The 18,502-nt window shown below is 39.8% G+C and overlaps 2 protein-coding genes and 2 long non-coding RNA genes across 4 annotated transcripts; all 4 read left to right on the plus strand.

Annotated features, from left to right (window-relative positions):
* The first annotated feature begins 1,052 nt into the window (after positions 1–1,052).
* LOC135605043 (uncharacterized) lies at positions 1,053–1,966 on the plus strand. Its single transcript, XM_065094719.1, has 2 exons — positions 1,053–1,737; positions 1,862–1,966. Exons 1-2 carry the CDS (start codon positions 1,056–1,058, stop codon positions 1,867–1,869), a joined length of 690 nt encoding a protein of 229 aa, XP_064950791.1. The 5' UTR covers positions 1,053–1,055; the 3' UTR covers positions 1,870–1,966.
* A 32-nt stretch (positions 1,967–1,998) lies between these two features.
* On the plus strand, positions 1,999–3,158 carry LOC135606057 (uncharacterized). Its single transcript, XR_010484665.1, has 3 exons — positions 1,999–2,029; positions 2,857–2,936; positions 3,044–3,158. It is a non-coding gene; the product is annotated as an uncharacterized LOC135606057 (long non-coding RNA).
* Positions 3,159–3,454: 296 nt separating this feature from the next.
* On the plus strand, positions 3,455–4,943 carry LOC135606056 (uncharacterized). Its single transcript, XR_010484664.1, has 2 exons — positions 3,455–4,056; positions 4,149–4,943. It is a non-coding gene; the product is annotated as an uncharacterized LOC135606056 (long non-coding RNA).
* A 4,611-nt stretch (positions 4,944–9,554) lies between these two features.
* LOC135604857 (uncharacterized) lies at positions 9,555–12,592 on the plus strand. The gene is made up of 7 exons (XM_065094512.1): positions 9,555–10,167; positions 10,238–10,387; positions 10,515–10,582; positions 10,687–10,801; positions 10,926–10,967; positions 11,094–11,776; positions 11,872–12,592. Exons 1-7 carry the CDS (start codon positions 9,555–9,557, stop codon positions 12,457–12,459), a joined length of 2,259 nt encoding a protein of 752 aa, XP_064950584.1. The 3' UTR covers positions 12,460–12,592.
* The last annotated feature ends 5,910 nt before the right edge of the window (positions 12,593–18,502 follow it).

Consider the following 18,502-nt stretch of genomic DNA (forward strand, 5'->3'; position numbering starts at 1 on the left):
TGCTCTGATACCAAATGTTGAACTTGATAGGAAGAAATGATAGAGTTATCAAATAGAGGAAGAGTAGGACAAAATTCAATCTTCTATATTTCTCTTAAGAAAACTATTTACAATTTCATAAACTCTATATTTTTCATGATCCAACATATAAGGTTTATATAATCCCCAAAGATACATTACATTAATTGTATTCAAGATGAATCATTCTATTTTAAGAGAGCATTTCAAGAACCAATAACCAATTTAACTTATTCTTCCATAGACTTTTAATCTATTTTTTGATGTAATGAATCTCCCTTAATGAATCTCTCTCTTGATGCAATAAACCTTTCTTTTGATGAAATGAATTCTTTTATAACATTTGAACAAGTTTAATTTCAACATCTTGTAGTTTCTTCGTGCTGCTACCAAACGCAGTAGTAGTTGGTGGTGAAGATATACATACCATTAAAAGAGGAGATTGATGGTATAATATGGTGATATGATTGTTAAGAATTGATCGTCCATCGAAGTTATGTGAAGTATATGTCATGCGAAAGTAAGAAAAAAATATATTTTAAACTAAGAAGAATAAAAAAAATGACATCAACTTAATATGGTACACTTAAATGTTTGTGACCCTAGGAAGGAAGTAAATATTTTCTTAAGTAAACTTAGGTTTATATGTTAAAGGAAAAGAAAGAAGTTGTAGGCAAATACAAAGAATTTAAAATTTTGATTGAAAGAGAAAGTGATCGTAAGATTAAATATTTAATAACAGATAGAAGTAGTGAATATATACTAAATAAATTAAAAAAAATTAAAATTATCAATCATTGGAATAATTACCAATCATTACGATCTAAGTAATCTTTAGCCAGCTCGACTAGAGAATCTGAAGCTATCCCCCGTCAAGAAGCAAAGCTACTCAATCAACTGGAACCGAGGAAGGTGGCGTCTGTCGGTCGATGGGGACCAACTTCATCACCTCGTCTCCTCCTCCCCGTAGCCATTATATATTTAGTGGTCGGTGAGATCGTAGCGAAAGCAGAGGCTCCCTTTGGCGTGTTTTGGATATGGCGGCTCCTTCCAGCATCCAAACGCTGATGCCTGCTGCTGATGCAGGCGCCGGATCAGGGAGACAAATAGAGAAACAGCCCTGGACGTTGCAGCCTGCAGATGGCGCAGGTGATGGTGGACCAGAGGAGCCACCGCATGTCCTGGACTTGGCAGGCTTCCACCCGCTGAACCCTACGACGTCGCAGCCTGCAGATGGTGCAGGTGTTGGTGGATCAGAGGAGCCACCGCATGCCCTGGACGTGGCACGCTTCCGCCGGCTGAACTCGCTCATCCACTGTGAGAACGTGGCCGTGGACAAACTCCTGCATCTAGTGAGGCAGGATTACCACGTGAACCTCATGCTCGACCCCTTGCTCAGCTTTGTCATCGCCTACAAGAAGCCCAAGCTCATCAACAAAGTATCAGATGCCATGCTCACGGCCACCAACTACGACGGCGCCACAGCGCTTCACGTAGCTGCCGCCATGGACGACAAAGAAGTGGCCTTGAAGCTGATCGGCAGGGTGCCAGATCTCGTTCATATGCCGAACGTGAAACAGGAGATACCGCTACATAAGGCGGCCCTGTACGGGCTGCAGGACATGTTCTGGCTGCTGGTGGAAAAGAACAGCTCACCGGAAGCCCGGAGGGAGGACGGCGCCACCATGCTGCACTGTGCCATCATGGGCAACGCGCCGGGTAAGCGATCATCACCAGTTTCGTTGGTCTGGCGCTGGCCAGCTGCCTTTATCTTGTTTTTATCCTATTTATTTGAAGTGTTATATGTTGATCATGCTGCTTCCGCATCTTTGCTGTGATCAAGGTGAGTGAGTCGATGCGGGGCTTGCACTGGAGATTGCAGAGCGTTTTCCATTGCTGATCACATCTCGGAATACTACGGCGGTGACCCCGTTGCAGCTGATGGTGACCGTTCCGGGGTTATTCCGAAGCCAAACGGTACTTGGCGGCTTCGAGTCCATCCTCCATTACTGTAAGTGCTGCCCCGCCTCTTCCTTCAACTTCCCAGCGCCCCGCCCTCCCCCCTGTTTCTCTATTTCTTTCACTCCATTTCCTACCAACGACTACCTTAATTTAGCGATCGTTCGACGTCCAAATTTGTGGAGTAGGGGTGTTTTTATTCTCATTATCGGAACACATATACCCTTGATTTTTTTGGATTTATTATATGGTTTTGTGTTAAACCGATTCAAATCTAATCGGTCGAGTCTGGTTTGCTCTCTGTTCTTTATTCTTTCACATGTCTCCTCCTCCTTCCCTCAATTCGCCCTTTTGTTGTCACCCTTTATCCCTTATTCTTTCTTCTTCAAGGAGGAGGAGAGGAAGCGACACAAGGTTGACCGGTTCATCGAACCGATTCCCTCATCCAAACTGGTTTAGTGAATCATTTCAAAAAGTTTGAAACGAAATTAATTGGAATAGGAGGATAAAGTTAGAATTTACCAAAAAAAAAACATTCCTAAATAATTTCTGAATAGAGGAGCGTGATAGAAACCAATTACTAATAATCTTTTAGGTGATTTATTATTATTATTATTATTATTATTATTATTATATATATATATATATATATATAATATGATGTAACCGAATAATTGACTTAGTAACTTCATTGAACTTGGATCATTGATCTGAATAATTAAGTTTAAATTAATAATAATACACTCATCAAATCTCTATAAATTAATCTTAGTATTTGTCTACTTTTAATTTTCGATGTGAAGTAAAATTATAATTGTTCTGAGAAAAATATAGTTATGATGAAACTTAAACATCAAGCATTTTGATTTTACATTTCAGTTATTCCTTTGGAGAAGGACTCACACAGGACTCGTCGAAGAGATGAAGAGGAGGCAGGTGGAAGCTCCAACGATGCCGGTGTATGTGATTCAAATCATCAACATCTTTTCCATCACAATATCAATAGTCCACTATTGTCTCCCTGATTTGTTTCTCACTTTGGCGTCTACATGTATATAATCTCAAGCAAGCTGAAGCCACAGAGCAAGATGACCACGAATATTTCGGGAGGCATAGAACAATTCGTTCAAGATTTCCAACTTGCCGCTGTACTCTCGTTAACATATTAGTCATCCCAGGCACTCCTACTAGCTTCTCTGTCTACAATTTTTGTAGTCATCCATGTTCTGTTTCATTACGCTGATGTTTTCCGTTTTGTCCTTGCAGTCAAACGGGTTCGTCTGTTTCTCTTCATCATTTTAAAGACCTGTGAGTAATTGTTCCCAAACAGTACATTGATGATATTTAGAGCCATGTCCTACTGTTTCATTACGAGTTTTAGCAAATTAGGAAAGTACTATAGAAAAGGCTTCTTGTAATTTAGTTCTCCAAAACCAAGTAGTTTACATGAAGGATAATTATAGCTTATTTGCGGAAAAACATAAATGGGACGATCATGTCGCTGACTTCTTCTGATGTTAATTTGGAGATGCAATGCGTTATGCAGTGTACCCTCGAACCCGACATCTGGAGAAGATTAAGAGAACCCATAGAAAAGCCTTGGAACTCATCGAATTTTTAGCCCGCGACCCGAGAAACATGGAGTTCTACGTGCTGGGAAGAAAACAAGGTGACGGCGGAGCTCCTGCAGCAGGCTTTCGAGAAAGAGGTGCGCGACAAGATCAACTTAACGCACCGGCTGCGTCTACCAGAAGATGGAATGAGCCACCCTTGATCTTGGGTGCACAAATGGGCATTCCCGAGTTCGTCAGTACGATCTTACGAATGTGTCCGCAGGCAGCTGCGTACCTGGACACCCGTGGCCGAAGCGTTCTCCAAGTAGCAATAGAGCATGGTAACCGAGAGATTGTGAGAACTATACGTGAGATGACTCAGGGGAAGAATCCCATACTACCATTCTGGCTACTGTCCCGCGTCGACAAAAGGACCGGAAGAACTATCCTGCACTTGGCTTCGGCAAATGCCCCCGAGCATAACCAAGATGCTCTACAATTGCAAGATGAATTAAGATGGTTTGAGGTCAAGTCCCTAACTACATTAACTACAAATAAAATCTTTACATTCTCGGAATTGCCTACTAAATTTGATCGTTTTCTGACATTTTTATGCAGACGGTGAGAGATATGGTTCCTAAGGAATTAGTGTAGAGTCGAAACGCGCAAGAGATGACCGCAGAAGAGATGTTTACTCTTGAGTCACCAAGCTTTGCTCAAGAATTGCAAGGTTCAACTAATGGAAACGGGCAGGATGTGTTCAGGGCTGGTCGCAGCTGTAGTGTTCGCGTCGAGCTTCTCAGTCCCCGGCGATAAGGACCCAGCCACCGGCAACTCCGTTTACTACGGTAGGGGCTTTTACGGTCTTCTCACACACGTACGTGTTTGGGCTTTCATGCGCCGCGACATCTCTGGTGTTGTTCTTATCCCTCGCCATGTCACCTTACAAGGAACAGCAGTTCCGTCGTATCATCCCAATCAAATACTTCTTTGCCCGCTCGTCGTTTGGGTTGGCGATGTTGTATTTTCTGGTGGCGTTCACCTGCAACATCTACCTACAGTTATTTGGCTGGCAGAAGACGAAGTCGAAGGACTCGATTCCATTCGTATTGGAGCTCACCGTCTTCCCTGTCTTCTGTTTCCTAGTGTTGTTTCTTTCGTGGCTTCACCTTCGATCTATCTTTCCTTTTTCGTTCTTGGCGTTGAGTCAACAAGCATGATCGTCCACATCTTTGGAATCTGCAGCTTCACGATGTGCGTGGGTTATACCTATTACGGTATGCCACCTGTACTAGGGGTATGTGGCGGTAGTTGTCATTGGACAGTTAAATATCTTGTGTGTACAAGCAGCGACAAAGGCATGTGGTGTATGGACGCTATTTGATTGCAACTTTAATGTGGTTTTTTATCTTCTATCTTCGATTAGATGATGTCTGTGCAACTGTAGACAACAGAGCTGGTCACCAATAATAGTGATGGCCCTCTCTATTGTTTTTTACGAAGTCAATATGACATAACTGTTGATCGGATCTCACCCTGTCTTGTAATGTAATGTATACTGTCACATGTCGAGTGACAGATTTCCCCTATCGCATGCAAATTGCAGTGAGATGTCTGGACGTCATTTCGTTTTCCCAGAGACCGGCTAGAAGATAGGCTCGAGTCTTATTGAATCTTCTGTGACAATCGCATAGTCCAAATCGTACAGTTTTGGCCCACCAAAGTTTGCACAGGCAAACGAAATGACTGGAGTCAATAAAAAACATTTAAGAAAAGAAGATAGAAACAGATGTATCGTGGTCCAGAGAGTGAAGAAGACAAACTAACCACAAGCAATGCTCGTCTATTTCAATGACCTGTCACAAGTCTAATACAGCCACAAAACATTAGAAAAAAGGAAGAAGCTTGTTTATGAGGTGCCAAAGGTTATGGACATCTATCTGATTCACGCACGGAATGGTCACCATCGCCGAGTACCTCTTTCGAAGCCAATTGTTTGGTCGGCACCTTTGATTCCTTTCTCTGTATCTGTCCAAGTGCTGCTCGCCCTTTCTCAAGTACTTTCTAATCCTCTATCCATCTCTCCATTTTTATTTTTCTACTTTTAATGTTATAATAAGCTTTTTTAATTATTTTTATTACATTAAATTACATATAGGACATCCTTATATAAACATATCATTATATTATCGATAAAAATTCTAATCACTAAAAGGTTAACGGAGATAAGTGGCATTCCTTGGAATACATGGGATAGGTAGGAGACAAGTTATTCCGATAATGATTTCTTGAAATTATAGTACATAGAGGACATAATCACATCGATTTATAATCTGTATTTAACTGACTCTTTCAAACTTAGGTGACCATAAATATAAAGAGATAGTTGCTATACATATTGTCTTTCAGAGGAGCATCAATGCCTCTACAAGGTTAATATAGCTTTCCTTGTCCATTTTTTGACCCAATGCTCTCATACATCCAATCACACAGTCCTCATTTAAGCATAAATACACTTCTATATGCATGACTATCCTCAAGATTTTCATGAAGAAATGTGAAAATTATAAATACTTTGCTTTGATTCCTTTTAAATTTATATTTTATTATTGGTTTCTTTTATCATTCTTTTATATTAATTTTTTTGTCATATATTAAATTTTGAATCATATTTAGAAAGTGAACCAAAATCACTATGGCCCTGTGATTAAAAGTGATCAATTTGAACCACCAAATAAATAATTTTGCTTTGATAGCTGATGATAGATGTGTTGGGAAAAAAAAGAAAAAGAAGAGATTTCATAGAAGAAGGGAATAGTTCATTGATTGCTGGTTACATAAGATTAGGGCTAAGTTCTCCATTTTCTAAGAGAGTATTGTGCATAATTATTTTGAATAAAAATCGTAGATTAGGATAGTTGCATCCATTACCTATGCTGTAATTATACATTAGCCCTTAAAACACCTTCTTAATTTATAATTTTGAGATGTTTTTTGAACTTCTTAAAATTTTCTAGTGTAATTGTTTTGGTGAGGAAATCTGCACTACTGATCACTTGAGATTCTTTTTGAACTACCCATACTGATCACTTGTGTTGGTGAACTTCAAAACTATCTCATCTTTGTTCATCAAGTTTCTAATGAAGTGATGATGAATTTCAATGTGTTTGACCTTGCATGAAAGAGAGAATTTTTTTTGTAGTTTTCCATCTCCAAGTTTTATTTGAGAAGAGAAGTTGTGATCAAAGTTTACAAATATCTTTTCATTCCCAGTCTTGCTGCAATCACTGTTCAAATACCACACATTTTATGCTTCTTGTTGAACATTCATATAAGAGAAGAGTGTTCGATTTCATTCTTGATGAAGTTTGTCTCTTCCTTTTCGTTCTTCTCTTGAAACTACCAATCTCTTTGGGTTTGAGAATGATTGGGAATTCTCCACCTCTTATATATAAATCTGTAATCTGATTGTTTTGTTCAACAGGTTGTTTTGAACTTCTTAAATTTCTCTAATGTGATTGTTTTGTTCAAAAGGTTGATTGGAAGATGATCTGTTCATTCTTTCCTCATGCACTTGAAGGAAACTCATCAATTCAAGAATAAGCAGATAGTATGACGACATGATCGTACTTGGTGGGAAGACTTGTAAGAACTTTGCAAACAACCTTTTTTTTTTTCCTTAATAGTATCCCCAAAACTTCTAATCTGATTGACAATTTCAATAACTTTTGTAAGAAACTCTTACATACCTTGCCCTTCTTTCGTTGTCATGTTCTCAAACTCTCTCCAAAGTGATTATAGCTTTTCGTAGAACACTTTGTCATTCCCTTGAAACCCTTCTTTCAAGATTTTCCATGCTTGTTTTGCCTTTTTTACACTACTCATCCTTTGTTGAATATATGGAAGAGCACTTGTATCCCTCTTCATGGATAGATTTTCCATTCTTCTTCATTCTCTTGATTTTGAGGTGATTCTTTATATGAATCTTCAATCATATCCCAAAGGTCTTGCGTTTGACTACTCCAATAGACATAGTGCTCTCCCTCAAAGATGGGAACATCAGTAGGAGTGTAGGCAAATATGGTGGGGATGAATGTCATTCAACAAGAAAGAAAGGAAGGCTCTCATACCAAATTTGTTGGGAAAGAAAGAAAGAAAGAAAGTAAGAAAGAAAGAAAGATATCATAGAAGAAGGGAATGGCTCATTGCATTAGAAGAAAGATTACATCATACATAAAATTAGGCCAAAGTTCTCCCTTTTCCAAGAGAGTATTCTGAGTAATTATTTTGATTTAAAACATTAGATTATGATAGTTGCACCCATTACCCATATTAAAACTATAAGTTAGCCCTTAACAAGATGTGAGTATTATAAGGTATGAAGATGAAATCAAAAGAAATCTATATCCATGCTCATCATAGAATTCATTACTTTTCTTTTACATCTTACGGATTCGTGAGTGGGAATTGATTAATATGCACTTGCCAACCAAATGCAGTTGCTTTTATTTGTGTTTCTCCTCACACACATACACGGTTTCATTCGTTTGTCAAAGCACAGAGCCCTTTCACCATCGGAGCAAAAGAGTCACCGAAGTAAGGGCTTTTAAAGACGCCATTGAAGCAGGGATCCCCCATCGATTTCACCGCTCGGCAGCACTGCGGACTCAGGTTCATTTGGCCTGTGGACTGCGACCGGAAGATGGAACGAATGCATCCGTCGACGGGGCGGAGGGAGATCAAGCATGTCTCGATCATCGGGGCGTGCATCACCGGGCGCGGCGCCAACCGCGGAAGCCGATAACACGGCCACTGTGCTTCTCCCACGCATAGTTTCCGATCTACGATGCGAGAGATCACGGCTTCGGCCCCCCAAGCAGCCACGTTGACGAGGAGCACAAGCAGCAGCCCTTGCAGCTTCCTCATGATGACACTTGTAGTTGACGGAGAAGACACGAGCTTTAGGATCCAAGGTTGGTGGAATATATGCATATATAATGGCATAGGATGTTGTTACTCGTCTTGCTTCCGTAAGTCACATAAATCCTCATCGAGCGTTAGCTCTAAACAAGAACAAGTTTCGATTTCGCCTTAAAGATGGAGTCTTAAGTATAAACAAATAGACTGGGAGTTACATACACTTCATCACAAGTTCTGTTTGCTAAAGGCAAAAGAAGAAGGAAGTATAGGCTCAAGTGCAAGAAATGCTTTCTTTTATGGCACATCACGTTGATTCCGATGGATGATGCTGTTCGCTATAATAACGAGAAGGCGTGGGAGAAAGGACTAAAGCAGCTTGAGCATTGGAAGAGTATTTTTACGCCTAGACAAGCATGAATCAGAAGAGTACATTACTGTAGCCGTCATGTAATTTTACCCACTTTTCCTCTTTCAATGTGAAAGAAAAAGAAAAGACCACAGATCACTTGTGATGAATCAGAATACAATGTCTCTTCTTGCTGATATATGTAATCAGCATATATATATATGTTTATTAAATAAAAATAATAGTAATAATAATAATAATAAGTGCAACTGTCTCGGTGACAGAGATCACGGCAGGCTTCGTAGATTCAATTGGGACACCTGTTTTTTTTTCCATGTAAGCTCGAGTAAGACTTGAGTGCAAGAGAAAGTGAAGTGTGTGGAGTTTTCCCCTTTTGTTTAAATTTATTTAAAGCCTGTGTTGCTTACTTTAGCAAAAGCCGTCATTGTTGCCTACTTTTGCTTTTGCATAGAGATCGAAAGAGCCAGACGAGACGCGAGGGGGAGATTCGCCTTTTTGCACTTTAACTCCCTTGGAATTGTTACCAATCATTCTGATCTAAGTAATCAATGCCCAGCTCGAGTTAGAGAATCTCAAGCTATCCCCCGATGAGAAGCAAAGCTACTCAATCAACTGGAAACGAGGAAGGTGGCGTCTGTCGGTCGATGGGCGATGGGGTCCAACTCCACCTCATCTCCTCCTCCACGTAGCCATTATATATATATAGTGGTCGGTGAGAACGAAGCAAAAGGACGGATATGGCGGCTCCCTTCGGCGTGTTTCCGCTGCCGACGCCTGCTGCTGATGAAGGCGCCGGAACAGAAAGACAAATAGAGGAACAGCCGTCTGTCCCTGGGACGACGCAGCCTGCAGATGGCGCCGGTGGTGGTGGATCAGAGGAGCCACCGCATGTCCTGGACGTGGCACGCTTCCGCCGGCTGAACTGGCTCATCCACCGTGAGAACGTGGACGTGAACGAACTTCTGCGTCTAGTGGAGCAGGATAACCACGTGAACCTCATGAACGATCCCTTGCTCAGCGTCGTCATCGCCTGCAAGAAGCCCAAACTCGCCGTCCTCCTCATCGCCAAAATATCAGATTCCACGCTCAAGGCCGACAACTACAACGGCGACACGGCGCTTCACGTAGCTGCAGCCATGGACGACAAAGAAGTGGCCTTGGAGCTGATCCGCAGGGTGCCAAATCTCGTTCATGTGCGGAACGTGAAGCAGGAGATACCGCTACATAAGGCGGCAATGTACGGGCTGCAGGACATGTTCTGGCTGCTGGTGGAAAAGAGCAGCTCACCGGAAGCCCGGAGGGAGGACGGCGCCACCATGCTGCACTGTGCCATCATGGGCAATGCTCCGGGTAACTATCACTACATCCTCTTTCCCTTGTACACGGTTCAACTTCAATTAACATATTGGTACGCCTGCAGTACTTGCCTTGCAGATTGCACAGTATTATCCATCTCAGATCGAATCCCGGAATGAGCACGCCCTCACTCCGCTGCAGCTGTTGGTGACTATTCCAGAGGCGTTCCGAAGCCAAGTAGTTCTTGGGGTCCTCGACTCCTTCATTTACGACTGTGAGTGCTACCCGCCTCGACTCCTTTTTCTGTACTTACATCAACAATTCTCATCTACGATGAGGCTAAAAAATCAATTAAAATTTACATAAGAATATTCGCAGAGCTCTTTGGTTTTACATTTCAGGGATCCCTTTGGAAGAGGACTCGAGTAAAATGAAGGAAACCGATGAAGAGGTGGCACCCAACATATCTGTATGGACTTATGCATGAATGACATAGCATCAAATCATGAGTACATCTTTTACGTTTAGCTCTCTGATTCGGTTCTCTCTGTGGCATGCACATGTAATCTCAAGCGCATTGGAGTAGCACAAGACGATGACGGTGACCACTCGCCTAAGACTTTTCGCTCAAAATTCCCATCAAACTACAGCACGCTCTTTGACCTGCTGGAGTTGACCAGCATCCCAGGTACTCGTTCTAGCTTCTCTACTTGCCAATAATATCCATCGTAAAGTGAAAGGCCCTTAATCTATCATGTTATGGTTATTAAAGGTAGGATAACATTGATTTATGCATGCATTTTGTCCTGCAGCTGGCTGGATTCAGCGATTTGCTTATAACATTATATGGCAATGTGAGTTAACAGTTCTTACACCTATACTTTTCTTAGCAAATGATGTATGTCTTACAAAAATTTAAAATACTTTATGGTAGGTTTTTACGGTACATGATTAATGCTAACTGAAATGCATGGGTGCAGTCTCCCCGAGAGTCCAACGTTTGGAGAGGAAGAAGAAGAACCATACAGAAACTATGCACCTCATCGAATACTTAGCCCAAGCAGGATACTTTGATTTCTTTGTGCGTGGAAAAGACCCCACCCAAGGTAGTATACTTGGTCCACTAGACTCTCCACCGGAGACTGGAAAAGAAGGTGATGCCCAAAAACCGGACACGGAACCCACAACTGCAGTGAAAGAGCTCATTAAGAGGATGACAGATAAGCTCTACAAGTTAGTGTCGGAGGAACCGGAAACACCTGTCTCGACTGCAATCAAAGAGGCAGCTCAGAGTGTGGAGAAAGTGTTAAAGGCACTGTCACCTAGCTCGGAAGACAGATGGAACGAACCACCCTTGATCTTAGGCGCACAAATGGGCCTTCATGATTTCGTCGGCAAGATCCTGCAAGTGTGCCCACAGTCAGCAACCTACCTGGACACGAAGGGCAGAAATGTTCTTCGAGTGGCGATAGAATCTGGGAACCGAGAGACTGTAGAAACTATCCGTAGGATGACCCAGGGAGACAACCCCATTTTACCATCCTGGTTGTTGTCCAGCATCGACTCTAAAACCAGAAACACCATCCTGCATTTTGCTTCTGAGAAGGTCGGTGATACCGGAGACGATGCAGTCGAAATGCAAGACGAGATACGATGGTTTGAGGTCACATACTCCCAGTGTTCGATCATATGTCTCATAAGAGAAATATTTGTCATTGTAGAATTCCAAGTGATCATTAATTAATCGTATGCATGCAGATGGTGAAAGAGATGGTGCCTAGGGAGCTCGTGTACAGTCGAAACACGGACGAGAAGACAGCACGGGAGATATTTACCGAGAGTCACAAAGAGATGTTCAAGAACTGCAAGAGTCAGCTAATGGAGATGGGCAAGACATGTTCAGGCCTCGTAGCGGCGGTGGTCTTCGCGTCCAGCTTCTCCATACCGGGCGAGAAGGATTCCGGAACCGGCAACCCTGTGTACTTCAACAGGCTACCCTTTAAGGTGTTCACGCATGCGTACGTGATCGGGTTGTCGTGCGCCGCCACGTCTCTGGTGTTGTTCTTGTCCCTCATCATCTCGCCTTACAAGGAGCAGCAGTTCCGCCGTGCCATCCCCACCAAGTACTTCTTCGCTTGCTTCTCGTTTGGGCTGGCGCTGATGGCTTTGTTGGTGGCCTTCACTTGCAACATCTTCCTACAGATATATGGCGGGCAGACAACACAGGCGAAGGACATCCTTCAACTTGTACTGGAGCTGGCCGTCTTCCCCACTGTCTGCTTTATTGTGCTCCTCTACCGCGGTGCCAATTTTGGTCCATCTTTTTTCGGTCGTGTTCGGAGTTGATTCAGTAAGCATTAATGTCGGGCATACTTCATCGGCTTCGTGGACTGTGCCAGTAGAACTTTTGCGTGTGGGTGTGGCATTAAATTCTGTAATTCCAGAATTGTACTCGTATTTATTACGAGGCTCCTATGAATTGGACGTATTTTGACTTTTTCGATGTGAATTTGAGTATGCTCAATATCTTGTGCTCTTGTTTGCAATCATAAAAATTCGTAGCATATGCGCTTCTGTTCATATCATTAACAAGCAAGAAAAAAAAAATTCATGACTCTGATTCAGATAATTTTTGTTCTAATACCACTTGTTAAGAAATAAAAGGAAAGAAACTCAAATGCGAAAACAAACTGGAAGCAGAGCAACGAGAAGAATTCTGTTTTCTTTTTGCGTCGCATGCAACTGGCAACTGCAGTCGTACGGTTTTTCTAAATGGGACTATACTGATCTCAGATCGACGAGGACCGCAGTGAGCGGTGTGATCGCGGGCTACGGCGGGCGTGGCAAGGCCAGCGGCATCGAAGGCGAGGAGGGTTGCGGAGGGGCGACGCTGGCTTTGTCGCGAGCAGGCAGTTGGCACGGGCACGCGGCAGCGCGGCGGTGTGCGCTGGAAGCGCTGGCGCGCGATGGGCCCACACGGTGAGGAATCCAGCGGCGGCCAGAAGCACTCACGCGACTTGGACCGGTTCAGTGAGGAACTGGTCCGGTTGATTTAACCCAAGTCCGACTGAATTTTGAGTCCGTTCCCGCATGACCAAATTAAACCTATTTCTCGCTTTAATAATGGTCGGTCGGATTTGTTCTGAATTTAAAGCTTCAGCCGGCTTGAGACTATCCCCCAACTTGAAGCAAAGCTGTGCACGTACGTTTGTCAGTCGATGGACGGCAGGGGGCCAAATGCGCCATCTGATCTCCTTCTTAGTCATGGGAGACATATTATCTCGTCCTTTTGTATATTTTAAATTAAATATTATTGGATTGATTCTAATACTTTAACTTATGATATAAATAATATACAGAAATTTTTTTAATTTAAAAATTAAAAGATCATCATAGATTTATCATTATGAAAAATCATCTTAAATAATATTAGTGGAGACTTATTATCTATGTTCACATGTATTGTTGACACATATTCCTATTATTTCTAAAAATTTAGTTTCAATTGATGAGTTATAATATTATTTTTTTAATGATAAACTAAATATATTTTATAATTTAATAAAAGTTTATTCTAGATGGTTTGTACAGAATTAATTTGGATCTTGAGTTTGTAAAGACATTATTGACTATGTTGGATTGAAATATAGTTTTAATACGATTCGAGCATATCTCTATAATTGAAAAATTAGTGATTGATAATATTTTGAAACATTTACACTTTACTGATTTTGATGTTTGTATAGATTGTATTAAGGGAAAACAAACTAAACATATAAATAAAAATACCATAAGAAGTAAAGAACTCCTTGAGATTATTCATACTGATATCTGCGGACTACTTCGTATTCTTGTTTTAGTAGAGAAAGGTATTTTATCACATTTACAGATATCATGTCCAGATATAACTATATTTATCTAATACATAAAAAGTCTCAAGCCGTTGATACTCTTGAAGTGTATATAAATGAAGTCGAGAAACAATTAGATAGAAAAGTTAAAATTATGAGATCGTACTCTTACGGATATGGTTATGAGCATGATGAGTTTTTCCTTTGTACTTGAGTTAATGTGGGGTGAAGTTCTTAGGACAGCTATATATATTTTGAATATGGTTCCTAATAAGTTAATTTCATCAACTTCATTTAAGTTATGGACTAGTACGAAACTCAGTTTGAGACATTTAAGGATGTCCTAAAGAAATAAAAAAAATCAATCCACATGAAAAGAAATTAGATTCAAGAATTATTTCATGATATTTTATTGATTATCTAGAAAAATCCAAGGGATATAGATTTTATTGCCCTAATCATAGTATGAGAATAATAAAATTTGATAATACAAAATTTTTAGAAAATGACGAAATCAATGGAAGTAAAAAATCTCGAATGATCAATTTTGATATCGAGGAGATTCATGTTAACTCTCTCGTACCATCTCCTATTCAAGAAATTATTGTTCCTCAAATTAATGAGAGCATTGACGAGGGTGAATAATAAAATAATATTGAAGAACTCTCACATCAATAGCATTGACGAGAGCATTGATGTGTCATCTTGTAGAATAATTATAAGTGACAACTTTGAGAAGATCTCAAAGAAAAAGGAAACATGTCATTTCTGATGATTATGTAGTATATATAAAAGAATTAGATTATGATATAGAAATCAAAAGAGACATCTTATCATTTTCACAAGCCATAGAAGGTAAAAATTCTGAAAAATAATATGATACAATAAAAGAAGAGTTAAAATCAATGGTTCAGAATGGTGTATGTGAACTCATTGAATTGCCCAATAATTGTAAAAGAGTCTTTTTGTAAATTGGTCTTTAAAATAAAACATGACTTAATGGGCAATATGAAATGATACAAAGTCAAACTTGTGGTAAAAGTTTTTTTTTTCAAAAAGAATGCATCGACTATAATAAGACTTTTTTTTTAGTTTCTACAAAGGATTTGTTGAGAATCGTCATGACATTAATAGCTCATTATGATCTTGAGTTACATTCAATGGATATAAAAATAATATTTTTGAATAGGGATCCAGATAAGAAAATCTATATGGAACAACATTAAGGATTCATAGAAAAGAGAAAAAAAAGTTGGGCTTGTAAATTTAAGAAATCCATTTATGATATTAAACAAGCTTCATAATATATAAAAATTTATAATACCATTATTTCTTTTAGATTTAAGGAAAACACTCTTGATCAGAGTTTATATCTCAAGGTAAGTAGGAAAAAGTTTACTATATTGGTCTTATATGTTGATGATATTTTATTTGTCAATCTTAGTTTATTTTACGAAACTAAGATATTTCTCAACAAGAACTTTAAGATGGTTGATATGATTGAGCCAGCATATGTTATTAACATTGAGATATTCATGGATAGATCTTAAGGATTATTAAGATTGTCTTAGAAAGAATATATTAATCGTATCTTAGAGAGATTTAATATGTAGCTTTGCTTAGCCAATGATATACATATTATTAGAGGTGAAAAATTCAATCAAAACTAGTGCCCAAAAACTAACTTAGAAAATAATCAAATGAAGAATATTTCTTATGAGTGCACAGTTGAAAGTCTATTATATGCTCAAACCTATACAAGATCAAATATTAGTTTTATAATTATAATGCTGGGAAGATACCAAAGCAACACAAGAATAGAACATCGAAAAGTTACAAAAAAAGTAATAAGATATCTACAGGCGACGAAAGATTATATGCTCACATACAGGAGATCAGATCAGCTTGAAATGATAGGATATTCATATGCTGATTTTGCAAATTATTTTGACAGTAGGAAGTTCATTTTAGGATTTGTATTCATATTAGCTGGTGGGATAATTTCTTGAAAAAGTATAAATTAATCACTTATTGCATCATCAATAATGGAAGCTGAATTTGTGGCGTATATTGAGGATACAAATTAAGCTTTATGATTGTGAAATTTCATCTCAAGATTTAGTATGGTCGACTCAATTGTTATTTTGTGATAATACCACAACAATTTTCTTCTCTAAGAATGACAAGTACTCTAGTGGTTCCAAACATATCGAGATAAAATACTTGGTAGTTAGAGAAAAAATCCAAAAACAACAAGTGTCAATTGACAACCTAAATACCATTATGATGATTGTTGATCCATTGGCAAAAGCTTGTGAGTAAGGCATAAAAGATATGACGATGCATATTTAGGTGGATGCTATTATGGATATTTTTCTTACTTAATTAAAGTTATTTACTTTTGCTATCATATTTATATTTATATTTATGTATATTATAATTGAATGTAATAATAGGATTGTCTTGATAAGACAAATTATAAAAGTTATTATGGACTATCTTAAGAAAAACTAATAATATTGTGGTACATGGAAGGGAGTATGATACTGATGATATACAACCGCTATGACTCGTATTGATAGTTGGACTTAATATAGTATTATTATGTTTATTGAACTTATTGACTTGTTTTAAAATTCATGATAATATATAAAATGCTTTTCAAAATTCTTTGGAATCTAATTAGGTAAAATTATTTTTAAACAAATTTTGTTTTGGTTATTTTGATTTTGAATATATTTTATATCTTAGATTTTGTGACCTTTTATAATAGGATAAGATATAAATAATATAACTAATTGGATTCTGATGACATAGCTAATAGAAAAAAGTCCCAGACTCTTTACTCTCGATGGGAGATAACTTTGATGGGAGTAACTCTCCTAGGAGATAACATTGATGGGAGTAACTCTCATAATAATTCATCTCAGACTCTTTACTCTCGATTATAAATAGATATAACCTCTAGGGACTGAACACAAGAAGAAAAATAGATGTTATCTCAGTTGATGGATCACAGTTTTTCTCTCAACTCTCCTTAATCATCAATCTAGATGGTCATATAAAAGAATATGAAGAAAAGATGATCTAAGAAAGACGGACGTCTTGGGACTATATCATCTCACCGACACATTACGATAGGGCTCGTTACGAGGAGGATGAACCATGGAACGTCAAATGCTTGCACTGGTTGCCCTCCCTTATTCATGACCAGAGGAAAAAGGAGCTCCTCGATGTGGCCACGAGCGAGCATGGTGGCCGCCCAGTCAACCTCATAAACGAAACTGCTTCATATCGACATCGCTTGTAGGAAGACCGACCCGGACTAACGATCCATATCATTACGGTGTTACTGGAGGACAAGCTCGACATCCCTAATTACATTGACGACACGCCTCTTCGTGTCGCTACCGTCGTGAGTGATTATTGTGTCAGAATGACCAAGGAAGCTAATGATCAATTTAGTCGAACAACATACGACTTCTTTAAGTTCAGAATCGATGACGACAGAAAACTGGCCATTTACCAATAATTAGACCTTTCAAATCAACCTGGAGAAGAGGGAAGTTTCTCCGAACATTCTCAGAGATCCTTGAGGCCAAATGTTCTTTGGACAGACTGACAAAAAGTTCAACGAGTCATGACAAGAAACACTGATTAAAAAGATTCAATCTTTAATTCTCCTTAACATTCCACTACCTTGCACTTTAGTCCTGCTCAAAGAAGGCGTGTCTTCAATGCCTAGTTGCAGCAGACGCTTGCAAGGCGCAGAACTCCCTGATCTTCGGGGCAAAAGAATCACCAAAGTAATCGCTGCCGAAGACTTTGGCAAAACAGGAATCGCCCATCCTTTGCACAGCTCCGCAGCACCGTGGATTCAGGTTAATTGTGCCCGTGGACTTGCTACGGAAGACGGAACGAGCGCATCCGCCAACGTAGCGTCCGGAGGACAAGCATGCTACGACCTCCGGGTCGTGAGACACCGGCGACGGCACCATCCACCCATGCCCAAGACACAGCCACCGTGCTTCTCCGACGCACGGGTACAAGCTTAGGGTGCCAGGGTTCTCCGGGGCTTCCGACGGTGAGGACCAAACCGCCATGCTCCCGAGGAGCAGTAGCAGCAGTTGCAGAAGGTGCTCTTGCAGTTTCTTCATGCTGCTACCAATCGCAGTAGTAGTTGGTGGAGAAGATATACATACAATCAACAGAGGAGATGGATCTTTAGATGACGTTACTTGTCTTCATCTCATGGGCTGGCTGCATTAAATTTCTCTCTTAAATTTCGTTTACGTTAATTGGATTACACTGATTTATGGTTTTACCTATGCAGCCAGATGGATTCAACTGTTTCTTTTCAACATTTTAATGCAACCTGAGTGACTTATACATTAGTGTATTTGAGAATTGCTTGATTACTGTAAAGCATTGATTTGTTGGGGTCTTCTGATGTTATTGTGGCTGCAATGCATTATGCAGTTTCCCCAAGAATCCGACGTCTGGAGGAGATAAAGAGAACCCACAGAGACGCTCTGCAA

Source organism: Musa acuminata, chromosome BXJ2-2 (genome assembly GCF_036884655.1).
Source record: "Musa acuminata AAA Group cultivar baxijiao chromosome BXJ2-2, Cavendish_Baxijiao_AAA, whole genome shotgun sequence".
Lineage (NCBI taxonomy): Eukaryota > Viridiplantae > Streptophyta > Magnoliopsida > Zingiberales > Musaceae > Musa > Musa acuminata.

Excerpts from the sequence above, each read along its gene's own strand:
- LOC135604857 (XM_065094512.1), top strand. The coding sequence starts at position 9,555 with ATGGCGGCTCCCTTCGGCGTGTTTCCGCTGCCGACGCCTGCTGCTGAT. Across the intron at positions 10,168-10,237 it reads CATCATGGGCAATGCTCCGG|TACTTGCCTTGCAGATTGCA; the intron begins GTAACTATCACT and ends GTACGCCTGCAG. Across the intron at positions 11,777-11,871 it reads ACGAGATACGATGGTTTGAG|ATGGTGAAAGAGATGGTGCC; the intron begins GTCACATACTCC and ends GTATGCATGCAG.
- LOC135605043 (XM_065094719.1), top strand. The coding sequence starts at position 1,056 with ATGGCGGCTCCTTCCAGCATCCAAACGCTGATGCCTGCTGCTGATGCA.